General features: G+C 31.6%; 3 protein-coding genes and 1 pseudogene across 3 annotated transcripts; 2 read left to right on the top strand and 2 right to left on the bottom strand.

The window, feature by feature from the left end:
* Positions 1–532: 532 nt before the first annotated feature.
* On the bottom strand, positions 533–1,342 carry LOC145098966 (uncharacterized). The gene is made up of 3 exons (XM_079036554.1): positions 1,139–1,342; positions 942–1,090; positions 533–869 (listed from the first exon to the last, which is right to left on the bottom strand). The coding sequence occupies exons 1-3, from the start codon at positions 1,340–1,342 to the stop codon at positions 533–535; spliced, it is 690 nt and encodes a 229-aa protein (XP_078892680.1).
* Positions 1,343–2,862: 1,520 nt separating this feature from the next.
* Positions 2,863–5,826, top strand: LOC145102865 (guanine nucleotide-binding protein subunit gamma 3-like). Its single transcript, XM_079040354.1, has 5 exons — positions 2,863–3,151; positions 3,385–3,437; positions 3,524–3,568; positions 5,410–5,457; positions 5,578–5,826. The coding sequence occupies exons 1-5, from the start codon at positions 2,999–3,001 to the stop codon at positions 5,810–5,812; spliced, it is 534 nt and encodes a 177-aa protein (XP_078896480.1). The 5' UTR covers positions 2,863–2,998; the 3' UTR covers positions 5,813–5,826.
* Positions 5,827–5,837: 11 nt separating this feature from the next.
* Positions 5,838–7,484, bottom strand: LOC145102866 (RING-box protein 1a-like). Its single transcript, XM_079040355.1, has 5 exons — positions 7,274–7,484; positions 7,148–7,198; positions 7,002–7,061; positions 6,133–6,204; positions 5,838–6,012 (listed from the first exon to the last, which is right to left on the bottom strand). The coding sequence occupies exons 1-5, from the start codon at positions 7,419–7,421 to the stop codon at positions 5,975–5,977; spliced, it is 369 nt and encodes a 122-aa protein (XP_078896481.1). The 5' UTR covers positions 7,422–7,484; the 3' UTR covers positions 5,838–5,974.
* A 5,549-nt stretch (positions 7,485–13,033) lies between these two features.
* On the top strand, positions 13,034–14,341 carry LOC145098965 (uncharacterized protein At2g29880-like; annotated as a pseudogene).

The following is a 14,341-nucleotide window of genomic DNA, read 5'->3' as shown; positions in this document are numbered from 1 at the left end:
GTATAACACAGACAGAATCAGAAAAGAATACCCAGTTACCAGACTTGCATAACTGACTGACTGAGGCAAGGTTCAAAGTAATTTTGGGAATGTAATAAACATTAGGAAGAGTGATATGAGAAACATAGATAAACCCAACACCCTCAACTAGCATAGATGTATCACTAGCAGACTTAACAGAAATAGATGACACTTGCGACAAAGAAGTAAATGATGACAAATGAGGAGTCATATGATGGGTTGCACCAGAATCTAAAATCCACAAAGATGGGGGAATACCTGAAGTACCAGATGAAGAAGGACCAGAATAAGACATAGATGCAGACATGGCAGCGGGATTAGAAGCCAAATACTGTCTAAAGCTCTCAAACACCTTGGGATCCAATGCAGATGGTGACATATGTCCAACAGATTTTGTGTCAACTGGTGGAACAGCAGCAGTAGCAAACTGCGGAGGACGAGGGGTCCAAGGAGGAGTACCAGAGGAACACGACTGAAACTTTTGTTGACCAAACCTATTTTGTTGCCCTGACTAAGGTTGACCAGATTTACCCTTGTTGACTAACAATGGACACTGAGCTTTCCAATGATTCTTCTGTTTGCATAATGCACACTCATCATAAGCGACTCTTGAAGTTTGTCGAGACTGACTGGAGGAGACAACAAGCACAGCAGGAGCGAGAGTAGGAGTAGAGGTTGCTTTAAACCCTTTATTTGCATGGGACTTAATACGAGTCTCTTCTGCAATTAACTCATGGACAACTGAATCAACAGAAGGAAGAGGAGAGCAATGAAGAGTTGTCCCACGAAGACCTTCAAAATCAAAACGCAAGGCCATCAAGAACTGAACCAAGCGTTGTTCTTCCCTCCTAGCAATGTAAAGCTCAAAATCTTTTAATTATTTAGATTCAGTAAGAGCCAATTGATCCCAAAGATCAGACATAGCAACATAGAAATCTTGAATGCTCTGGTCATTCTGTTGAAGGGCACGAATATCATATTCCAACTGGTATTGTTTAGCAAAATTGGATTGAGTATACAGTCTCTCCAAGTGATTCCAAACTTCCTTTGTTGTGTCATACTTAGCCAACTACATACCAATGGACTGAGTAAGAAAGTTATTGATCCAAGTAATAACCTCGAAGTTATCAGTCTCCCAAGCATCAAGCAACATATCAAAATTCTCAGTTTGAGGCACTGAGGGCTTGGCTTTACTCCCAGTGACATAGCCCCACATATTCTTCCCAAGAAGGAAGTTCTTCATAACGTAACTCCAATACGTATAATTCTTTCCATCCAAACGAGTACTGATTGACTGAAGGGAATCATCCTTTCCAGTCATGTTGATAGTGAAAGAATAACCACAATGACAATATAACAATCTGAGAATGAAAGGAGTAACAAACCAGCGGAAGCAATCACTTGAATAACGAATCAACAACAATTACGAACCAACAACAACAATGAACCAACAGTAGCAACGAATCAACACATCAAAAAAACGAATACCAATGACAATAAACGAAAACGGCATGCTACAGTAACCCTCTGCTCTGATACAAATACTTCTAACAACGTATCAAACCTCTGCTCTGATACCATGATAACATTGTCATATGATTATAACAAAGAGAAATTACAAGGGTTCTCAGAGAAAAGCATAAAGACTACAAGGAATAAAGCTAATATAAATACTAGCTAGACAGAAACCCTAATTGGCTAAAGACAAAAGGGCTCATAAACAAGCGGGCTAATAATATATATAGACTAACACAAACAAGCTGATCAAACCAAGTTAGCCAAAATTGATGACTTGCCAGTTAACTTAACGTCAAACGGACACTGGGTTGGTGATGATATATTAACCATCTCTTTTGAATAAAACAAATCAAAATAATGTTTTCGAGTATCTTGGTGGAATGAAAGTGAGTATTATCAACAACACCCAAACTTCATGTTATGTTAAGGCACGTTGGTGTTATAACGTATTGAAACGGGAAAAGCTATTGGTTGCACATAGTCTTTCTCTCTTTCTCTCTCTCTCTCTCTCTCTCTCTCTCTCTCTCTCTCTCTCTCTCTCTCCTATTAATATCATATTATAAAAAGGGAATACCACCTTCACTTCATGTCAATGTTCTAAAAAGCTTGTCATGGCTCCAAAGTTTGTACTTGCCGCCAAGTTTTAACCAAATGTCTCCTTAAGTTATATATATATATATATATATATATATATATATATATATATATATACACACACAAAATTTTCGCTTAGTGTTACGTCTTACAAACAACGTGTATCGCCACAATTCGAAAAAACTTGAGTTTTAACATTGTTGTCAAGTCACGCATAACATTATTTACAACTTTGCTTCATGTTATAACATAATAGTATTGTGTAGGCATGTGAAATGACAAAGTTTGAATGTTACAACACCACACCGAAAAACACAACCCATAAGCAAGAATCTCTTGTTAGAAAAACATGACCCATATGTCATATCCTTTTAACAGAGAAAAAATAAATAAATAAATAATTATTATTTTGAATCAAAATAAAATAATCATGACCGAAAAAAAAATTATTGAACTAAAATGAAATTTTTATGAAAATATAGAAATTTTTTACAATTTCCTAAAAACTATCTAACCAAATATATTTCATTTCAAACTACTTCAAACCCTAATCATTAAACTAGTCCTCCTTATGGGTACAATGATTAATGCAAGAAGTACAATATGATTACTACATAGACAAACAAGACAAGAAGGACGCACGTGACAATGGAGAACTGCGCAGACAGCATCAACCACATGGCCTCTTAAAGCGAGAGAAAGAAGAAAAAAAAAAAAAAAAAAAAAAAAAAAAAAAGGTTCTTACAAAACCCCCACTACTTTCTCTTACGTCTCATCGATTAATGGCGATTGTGCCCACCATCTCTGACACAGATTCACTCTCCTTTAACCACACGACCATTAACCAATTCAACTATCAATTCTCATGGCGATTAATGGTGGGACTTCAAATGATTCGTCTTCTTCCTCCATATCCCCTCTTTCATCTCCTTCTTCCGTCGTCTATGTCGATTTATATGGAAAACGCCGCCAGATTGCCAAAGTTCAGGTGCTCGATCGAGAGATTAGCTTGCTACAGGTTATATAAATCCAACATTACTCTTTCAATATGATTCTCTGTTTTAAACTTCAATTTGTGCATGTTATTGGATGATTTGGATTCGATTTTTGCATAAATTGCTTGAAATGTCAATGGAATTCATCCGATAACAATTACGAATTGGTTGAAAATGTGATTCCGGATTCAACATTTGCCCCTAATTTTCTAGGGTTGAATAATTTTGCTGATTGTAATTATATGATTGTAAACAGGAGGAGATAAAATCACTTGCAGAGCTAGAACTTGCATCAAGATGCTGCAAAGAGTACGCCGATCTTCATATTCTCCAAGTATATAACTTGTTTTTTATTTATATTTTTGCTTATATTGATCGATGAATGTTGCATACAGGCTTGACGAATTTGTAGAAGCTACTCCAGATCCACTCATAGCAATGTAAGATTTTTTGGCTATAAGTTTATGGGATAATCAATGTTTTCAAATGTGAAAATCTATTATTTTATGAGAGATATTTTCTAATTATTCTTACAAAAACAAATTATTAAGTGAATGTATTTTTCTTGTAAATGAAAAAAGAGAGAGACAAATTTCATCAAAACTATTATAATTTTGTTGTCTTTTGTTTAAACACCGAAAAGAACATTTTCTGATTAAAATCATGAAAAAAAATTAGATAGTTAAGTCGAACAATTTCCAAACTCTAAAATTTGACCGAGGTTCTTGATTTAATCAAGAATAAATCTTAAAAATACTAAATAGCTAAATAGCTAGAGTAAGTAGAGTTTAAATCCATAGAGAATTTATAGATAACAACAATAAGTTTTATGAGTAGCTAAATAGTTACTGCTCTCAATAATCCTATTTGTTGGTTTATTTCAAGTTATTATTTTGACAAAGAAACCATTCAATTGAAGCCTCACAATAATTAATACATTATATTTTACTAAATTAATCGTATTTTACCTATAGAGACTTAAAAAGAGCCAAGAAAAAATTGTAAAGTGTAAAATTAATTGAAGTCTTTACTTTCTATCATATCAATAAATTATTACTTCATAAAAATAAAATTATTTATGTTCTTTTAGTTGACATTATTTTATTATTATTTATTAAAATAATAATTAATATCTTTTATTTTATTGTTTATTTGACAAAATATATATATATATATATATATATATATATATATATATATATATATATATATATATATATATATATATATCATAATGGATTTATATTTTATTGATATTTTAGTATTATTTATAACTAGTTGGTCATATTGTATAGTTTATGAACTAAATATGAAATCTCTCGTATTAATATATTCGAGAAAATGTTGGTTGGTAAAAGTTGTGCTCTAAGACGTCGGTTAGAATAACATGAGCTTTTTTTATAAAATAAAGTATTTAGGTTCATATTTTATGAGTTAAACATGAAACATGATTATTGACTCCTATTTATTTTAGAAAAATAAATAGGAATCAATAATCTATCTGAAAAGTATTTATTAACTTTTTCATTAAAAACCAATAATAATATTATTACTTTTCTTATCGTTTTTTTTTCTTTTTGCTTTTTGGGTTTTTTTGTTATGGTTTTCCGAATTCTTTTTCATTTAAAGTAAAAATAAAAATTGAAGCGTATGTTTCAAAATCAGTTTGGAGTTTCACTCAAAAAAAATTTTAAGAAAAATTGCAAAAATTCAGGTTTTTTGACTTTTTCTAAAAAGTTCATTTTTCTTATATCTAAAATCCAAAAATAGTTTTAAAAGTGTTTTTACCAAAACATTTTTTATCTTTTATCTTTTCCTAAAAGGATTTTTGGTCTCTCAAAAGATAAGCCAACACCCCTTAACTTTTTGGTGTCATTTTGTTTTTTTGTATATCTTTTAAGTCGAATGTGAAAATATATGGTACGACTTTGTTTTCAATTTATATGCTGTTTGAAAAAGTAGTTTATAAGGTAACTTATTGATAAACTATTTCATAATAGTTTATCAAAAAATAACTTATAAGTTATTTTCCAAGTTACAATAAAATATTTTTATGGTTTTATCCAACTTTAATTTACAATAAATTGGTTTATTTTTGATAAACAGTGCCTGAATTTCAACTCTAATGATTTGTTTTCAGTTTTGATCTCGATTTGTATTTTTTTTCTTCTGTATTTTGTACCTTCATCCACGTCATTAAGCACTACAGTTAATAGCTTCAAAAGTAAATGTAAATAGATAGAGTGAAAAAGCTGATACATGGTAATTGTTGATATTGTAGCACAAAGCACACTCGTGGTAGATCAAGAAACTTTTGGAGGAATCTTGGGTAAGCAAATAACATATATGCATATCTAACATCTCTCAAAAACTTAACCAATTTCATTAAATATGAACCAACCCCCTACTAATCATAAACTCTTTTTCTTGGAAAACTTAAATAAATCAGGAAAAAGTTTGGTTCCATGTTATTGTGTTGTTGCTATTGTGGTTGTTGCAAGACAAAAAGCAACTGTAGATGTTGCCCGTCAGCAAACTGTTGTTGCTGTTTTGGCAGCACCCAACAGAAGAAGACACGTATCTCGGGACACTGTAAGTGTCCCGAGATAAACTGTAGTTGCAATCCATCATGCCCCAAATGTTCATTTTCTTGTTGTTGTAACCCGTGTTCATGCTTTTATTGATATATTTAAACGTACGATATGGATATTTTTCTAGTTGATTTTAGATTCTTTGCATAAAAAACTTTAAAACATGCTACAAATTACACAATCCCATGATATTCCTTCATTACGACATTAACAAAAATACAAGTATTTCCATTAGCAAATGCCCGCTGCCATTATCTAGTGACCGTATTTCTGGAACTCCCACTCGCTATTATCTACAGAAATAAAAGTTGAAACAATTTTATATTTTAATAAAAAAATAAAATAAAAAAAAAGTGGTGTGTGGTGTGTAAATTGTTATTATTAAAGGAAGAAATAGAATGATGGTTGGGTACCAAGAGGGCAAACTTGACGTGTTTTTAGCCAGCGGCTAATGCAGTGGAAATGGAAAGCATGGTTACATACACCTGTCAAAATATCAACAAGCATTGTAGGCTATATTCAAAACAATGAAACATTATATTTAGTCTCATAGTCTCTACAAATTAATGTAGAATAACTGAATAACTAATACATCTTCATAGAAAACAATGCTTTTGTTTCAATAAGTATTGTAAGCATGATTATGGCTATAAACATATTTCTTAAGAGAATTTTACAAAAGTAGCCAAAATAAGCATATTTCATGGTCATAAGAGGAAAACTAACTAAAATTTTTAATTTTTATACCAACACACTATTGGGCTGGAGGACTGGATATGGGCCGAAAATAAGCCTATTTCATAGTCCATATTGGGAAATTAGCTAAATCCACAAGTGGCCTAAATCAACTGCTATGGATAAAATTGGCTAAACTTATTCAGATTATTTTTGCTATATTTGTATCTTTTTCTTTTACTAAAGATCTGAAAACAATTAATGATCATCTATGGCAAAATTCACAGCAAATTATCCAGAGCACTCATTCCCCTTTCACAAGTTCTTGTGATTCCTCCACTTAAGAAAACTGATTAATCCACATAAGGTATGCACCTTTATAGCTATCATATAACTCAGTAAAACATGTATTTTATTTTATGTGGATGGATTAAATTCTTAAGTGCAAGAATCACACCCCTTTCACAAAAATTGGGGAAAAAGTACACTTAGAGTACAACGATTTTAGGATCCTCAACGATATTCACAAACACATAATTCAATACATAACAAACACGGATATGAGAATACTATTGGAAAAAATTAGGGTTCAGGGACGAAAGCTTACCCCAAGCCACAGTACACTCCTCGCTAGTAGCGCTGGCCTGATTAGCTTGGCACTCGATACCTGATCAAAATTCAAAGCAACACATAAGTGATAAGACTACATCGATCGAACGAGTGGAATTGATTTTTTTAGTAAACTACACTCACATAGATCCATGATGTGGTTTCTACAGATCGCGCAATTGTCAACCACGATATCTGCAGGAAGAACATCAAATCGTTATTGAAATCACAACAGACGGAAAATCAGAATTAGGAATTTGCAAAACAAACCCCAAGCCCAAAGTGCGACAGCGTTCCACTTCTTGATTTCAAAACGCTTGGGTTTCTTCGAAGAAGAAGAGGCCACGGCTGAAGATGAAGAAGGTCCTGGAAGACTAGATGCGTCACTGGCCGGAACCATCGTCACGTCGGAATCCATTGACGTCTACGGTCGCCGGGAAATTTGGCTAGGTCAAGAGTCTAAAGAAACAAATTAATTTCTGGTGGATTGATAGTGATTTAAAGTTTAAACCCTCGGGATTTGGCTCAATTATTTACTATTCTGGTCCCTGAACTATTTCTAACAATTCAGTTTTTGTCTACGATAAATTATATCTAATTCTTTCGCCCTTAATTGGAATGAAAATCTCTATGACATGATCGATGTTACAACTCATAAATGAGAACTTGACATCTAGAAAAATCAAAAATTCTTTCGCCCTTTATTATTTATGGTATCAAGTATATCTTTTAAATTGAAAATTTAAACGGCCTAATTACTGATCTAAGCCAATTTAAGAAAGTAATTAATCATTTTTAACCAAAAATTAGGAATTGTCCCAAAATAACCCACGAAACTGTAGGTTTTTAAAATCGTCTACTGTTTCGTGCTTAATATCAATGTTTTGAAAACCGGACCGGAGATCGAACCGGTCGTTTTACTGGTTCGGTGGTTCAAGTGGTCCAGCCGGTCGAACCGATCTAAAAACCGGAAAAACCGGATGATGTCATAATTATATTTAATTATATAAAAAATACAAAAAATAAAAAATATATATATTTTTTTTAAAATTTCCGGTTTTGACCGGTTCAACCGGACCGGTTGTTACTGGTTTTCACCGGTTCACACGAATACTAGTTTTTTTGGCCTTTAAAAACCAGATCCGGAAATGGTTCCCGGTTGAACCGGCAGGTCCGGTCTAGTTTTCAAAACATGACTTAATATAAAAAAAAATCATTTTGAAGATATAAAATCGTAGGATTTTTTAAAACCTACGGTTTTCTCTCTATAAAATACGATTTCCCAAACCGTAGCTTACGATTTTGGGTTAAATTTACGGTTTTTTTATGAAAACTACGGTTTTGTGTTGAAGTCTACGGTTTTGGGTTAAAAAACTACGGTTTTGTGCATTGTGGACTTGTACACCGTAAGTTTCGTAAGAAACCTACGATTTTAATTTTTTTTTTCGGTTTTTTCAAAAAAAAAAAGGTTATCCTCATATACAAAAACTACTCATAATCAACAATACGGTAAATTTTTTAATTAAAAATGGACGTATCTCGTTGTTCTTCGAGTGCTCTATTGAGAAAAAATAGTAGACAATGGAAGAAAAAATGAGGAACAAGTAACATAAAGTGAAAAATAAAACATTATATACTATGGGTCAATGGATCACACAACAGTAGATGGGCCACGAAAGAGTAGTCCATTGCGACGAAATAGTAGTTTTCCAAGGTTGACCGTAGTCAACCCTCGTTGACCGTAGCCAACCCTAACCTATCTACTATTTTGTGGGCTAGGTTTGGCTAATGTGTTTTTTGGCTAATTTTAGATAGGTAATTAATATATTTAGCTAGTTTCCCCCAATTTAAACTATAATTATCTTCATAAATGGATAAGGTTGTTTAAAATGGAATAATTATCTAAAAATGGCATAAAAACAAATTACTATTAAAAATTTTGTGACATGATATTACGGTCACAACTCACAAATGAGAATTTCACAATTAGGAAAATCATAAGGTTTAGAAAAATATAATATGTTGTTGATATGTTAAGTTTTATTTTTTCATCTTCCATTTCATTTCATTTCAAAATAAATCAATAAATATCGATGGAAGACAACCGACAACAAGTTACACCGCTAGTCAGTGGCAAATGTAGAAAGTTTGAGTAGTGGTGATACTAAAAAAAATTCAAACAAATCTAAAATAGTAGTGATATTTATATTTTAAGACGTTGCACCTAATAGAAAAAAAATTACATTAACGGTCGGAATCGGAGTGGTGGCCCAGGGCACCCTGGTACCACATAAGTCTGCCACTGTCGCTAGTCCTTTCTGGATTGCAAAACTAATTTTTTTAAAAACAATATTCGTGGATCTAAAAGATATAACATTACTATGCATAACCCGTTGGACTCTGTTGAATAATTTTAGCGCCTCTGGTGCGAGAATAATTTCAATGCATGCATTCCCGTGTTTTGTCACTTTTCATGCGACGATTTTCAAAGCAGCATGTCTTGCTGTGAAAACCTCACTCCTCAAACCCACGAGAGGGGAGACCCTAGTAAGATCCATATAAGCGTGTTTCCCTCATATCCATCCAAATACTAAAATATCAGTCGACGTAAATATGAATCTTCCATCCAACAGGTCGGTCAAAAAATTTAAAACCGCTTCTTTCTGGATGGAAATATCAGCACACCGACATATATCAAAGAGAACATCCCTAACTGCATCATATCGATACTTGAAGCTAAGGAGTTATCTACAATGAACTACATGTTCCCTAAAAGTGTCCAAGCATGTCTTGCAGTAAACTAGACATATCTAATCAATCAGGAATAGAGGAATGATGAGGCAGGATCGAAGGATGGTACAGTATGCCACAGAAGACATATGTTGGCTGAGGGCATCGATATGAATAATTAGCAGAAAATTTTATTTATTATTTCTTTAACTTGGATTATTTCTTTTAATTATAAATTCAGTTATTAATTATTTTCGTAAATAGAAAATATTGTTTTCAACCAAGTAATTATCTAAAATCGTTTTAAAAGTGAAAACACAACAATAGACGTCTATTTCAATGGTGTAAAGGCGAGGTGGATGTTGGCGGTTATTTTTACACCTAATAGTTGTATAACTATTTCATATTTCATCTAGATAATAAAACACAATTAAAATTAAAACGATTCATTACTAATTACATTCAATGTAGTTTTTTTTTAATGTTTAATTACATTATCAATATAGTCTTGCATATCAATTAATAATGATTTATTTTTTTAATCACACGCATGTTAAGCATATTTTAAGGGAGAATTTGATATATGTCCTTTTTAAACATCAAAATATCATATTTATTCAACTTAATTTCTAAATATTATATTTACCCTTCATAAAATTTTTAAATATCATATTTACCCTTCATAAAACTTCAAAATATCATATATGTCATTTTTAAACATCAAAATATCATATATGCCCTGCTTAAATATCAAAATATTGTATATGTACTTTTTAAACATCAAAATATTCATGGTAATATCTAAAATATCCTCCATCTAAAACATGATAATAATAAAAAACAACAAAAACTAAACAATCAAAATATACATTCCATAGAGAGTGTTGAAGATAAATATTTTTGGTTGTCAAGAGGGTGACATTCCAACAATTTAAAAGTTCACATTCCATTATCATAGACGTAAGGATAATATGGTTAAAATTTTTAATTATTATAATAATTCTACGGTATAAAAAATGATTATAAAATATTAAAAACATTATAAAAAATGATTTGGGCAAAATCTGATATTTTGAAGGTTTATGAAGGATAAATATGATATTGAGAAATTAAGATGAGTGAATATGGTATTTTGAAGTTAAGGAGGAACATATATAAAATTCTCTATACTTTTAAATCTATATCTTCATTTACCATAAAGCCTTGTTCTCGAGTTCACTAAAAGAAATAAAAAAAAAATGAGAAAAGAAAAAAAAAATAATAAGAAGAAGGGGGGGGGGGTGATCTTCCTTTCTCTTTGTCCTTAATTCCTCCTTATTTGGAAGGAGAATTTATAAGGAATATTAGGGCGTGTTTGTTTCACATGATTCCTAAGGAATTAAAAGGAATTGCAAACAAAAATCAAAAGCAAAACGTGTTTGGCTGATCAAATGAATGGAATTAGATTTCCTTAATAACAATTTCATTCCTTACTTGAAAGATTTCCAATTCTTCCATCGTCCAAAAAGATTCTAAATTCAATTCCTTATCTTTTGTTTTAAATTACACAACTATCCTCCTATTGCGTGAAATCAAAAAAATAAAAAAAAAATCATATCTTTGAAATTCATATCTTCTTTGCGATTACATCCTCATCTATTGTATATTTCTTCATTCGACATTTTCCAAGAGATTACATCTATTGATCAGTGCTGCTGTGCTCCCGTATTTTCTGTGGTTCATCATTGTTCTTGTTCTTTGTTGTATCATCTCCATTTACAAGTAAGCATTCCAAATCCTTCTATTTTTCTACAATCAACTGTGTCTTACTATTGATTTATACATTTTTCGTTTGTTTTTTCATCTTTGCTTGATAGAAAATTAACATAATATATTTATATCTATGCTATTGTACTTCATCTATGGTTTCTTTGGAAAAACTGTCAAATTTGTCTATTCAAGTATACGACTTGTAAATTTTTTGTTTGGATTTATTGTTGGGTTGTGCAATTACTCTTTTTATAAATATGCACACCAAATGTTTGTTATTTTGCTTATGTGGTAATTTTTTTAGTTGTCTACATTAACTTTTGGTGTTCATTCCTTTAACGACTTATATTTTTTTACTTTGAAGAAAATTGAGACAACAGCACATTTGAAGACATTTATTAGTGTTATTTGATGTTTTTTATATTGATTTAATTTTGTTTATTGTTGCTATTACTGCTTGATGCTTTCAAGTCAATTATATTTGGCTTTTACAAAGTTTATGTGAAGAAGAAGCTTTGTTTTTATAATGGTTAGGAGTTATTTCATTGGTTAGAATGGATTTTTAGACAAAATTTGTAACTAGTTTTATTGTGGAACTCAAAAACACAAAATTGCAAACATTGTAATAATTTATTGGAGGTTTCTTTCAATAAAACTTGTATTTACAGTTTTATTTCACTTTTTTTTTTCTTTAAAAGGCAAAGGTGTATACACACTTTATTTATAGTTTTTTGCCACCTTTATTTTTCTTTCTGTCTAAATAAACCATAATTTATTAAAGCATATTTTCTTTGTTCTAATTAGTTCCACAAATAAGCTTCAAATCCAATTTCAACCAAAATAAGCTTATTTATGTAATGATATTTTACTTTTTTACTACAATAATTTTTGTTCTAAGATGAACGATCTATTTATTAACTATAATATTTTCATAGGATTTTCTTTGTGTAAAAAGATTAAACTTGGTTTTGTGTGGATGCTGAAAAATGGATTTGACATTTTCTTTTTTATGTTTGAGCAACTTGTAGTAATGAACACCATTTTTTTGTAAAATGCGACCATTAATTGATGAGTAAAGTAATGATATTACGTATTTTGAAGTGAATAATTTTCTTTTTGTGGGAGATAAGCAGGAAATGACACAACTTAGTCTAACTAGAAGCAAACATAGAAAAAAAATAAGTCAAATAGTCGTTACATTTTGGAATGAAGTTATGACAACCATTACATGGTTTTTTATCACGGTGTGCAAGTTACTACAAATATATATGGGGGATAAACCACGTATCAAAAACGTAACGTCGAATGTGGATCGACAAGCAATATTGCATAAATACGTTTATAAAAGCGACACTACATGCATATCACACCTTAGGATGACCCGAAGATGTTTCACAAAGTTGTGTGACATGCTTCACACATTAAGTGGGTTAAGAACTAGTAGACATATGGATATTGATGAGCAAGTGGCCATATATCTTCACATTATTGCACATAATGTGAAGAATCGGGTCATGATAGGTCGTTTCCAGCGTTCTGGTGAAACAATTAGCAAAATTGTTACACGAGTTTGCAATGCGGTGATAAGGTTGCATCCATGTTTGCTTAAGAAACCCGAACCTATTACAGAAAACTCTACAGATCAAAGATGGAAGTGGTTCAAGGTATAAGCACTATTTATAAAATTTTCAATAAGTACACAAATTGCTTGATATGACATATGACCATTTCATTTTATATATCATATAGAACTGTCTAGGAGCTTTAGATGGAACACACATAAAGTGCTTAGTGCCACTTAAAGACCAACCTAAATACAGGACAAGAAAAAAAGATATTGCCACAAATGTTTTAGGGGTGTGTTCACAAGATATGCAATTTATCTATGTTTTACCGGGATGGGAGGGCTCAGCTGAGGATGGTAAAGTGCTTCGAGATGCCCTACTTAGGCCACATGGATTGAAGGTCTCGAGACCGGACATGTACAATAATTGGTATTGTAGATATGTATTAGTTATTAATTATTAGTTATACTAACTATATTACATATATAGGTTATTATTTGGTAGGTGTGATGGAAAAAAGCAGAAATTATCGCAACTGGACAATAACTGAAGATGCGAAGCTCGTGGAAGCATTGGTAAATATGGTGAACATGGGAGGATTTAAAGCCGATAATGGTTTTAAATTTGGATATTTACAGCATCTAGAAAACGCATTGAAGGAAAAAATTCCTAACTCTGGCATATTGGATAAACCCCACATTGAGTAAGGATCAAAACCATGAAAAAGGATTGGCAGGTTGTTTATGATATGGTGAATGGTACCAACACAAGTGGTTTTGGTTATGATACCTCCACTCATTCTGTAACAGTTGAACCAACGGTTTGGGATTCTTACATACAGGTACAATATTAAAACTTTTATATATATTGTTACTTCTTAATTACTTATATTATATTTTTATATGCTAACCTTTTATGATACAAAATAGGTTCATAAAGAGGCAGGAAAATGGAGAATAAGATATTTCCTCATTACAAGGATTTATGTATCATTTTTGGAAAGGATAGAGCTCAAGGGAATAAAGCCAAAGATTTTGCCCAAAAGGAAGAAGATGCAAATAATGAAGAACAATCTGAACAAATAGAAGATGGTTTTGAAGAACAAACCACAGAAAATGAAGAATCTCCAAACATAGGCTCAAAGAAGAGAAAAAGAGTTGAAGCCCTTATAAAGGGAATAACTATTGCAGCTAATGTCCTTGGAGAAAAACTTGAAAAAGCAGCTAATAGTATGGATCAAGCAATACTAGGAGAAACTGAAGTACAAAAAAAAAGCTTCAATGGTGATTCCTGA

The sequence above is a fragment of the Lactuca serriola genome, chromosome 4 (assembly GCF_051521515.1).
Source record: "Lactuca serriola cultivar US96UC23 chromosome 4, Lser_US96UC23_V15, whole genome shotgun sequence".
NCBI classification, from domain to species: Eukaryota; Viridiplantae; Streptophyta; class Magnoliopsida; order Asterales; family Asteraceae; genus Lactuca; species Lactuca serriola.
The sequence above is the reverse complement of the archived record's forward strand: the minus strand, read 5'-3'. Positions and strand labels throughout refer to the sequence as shown.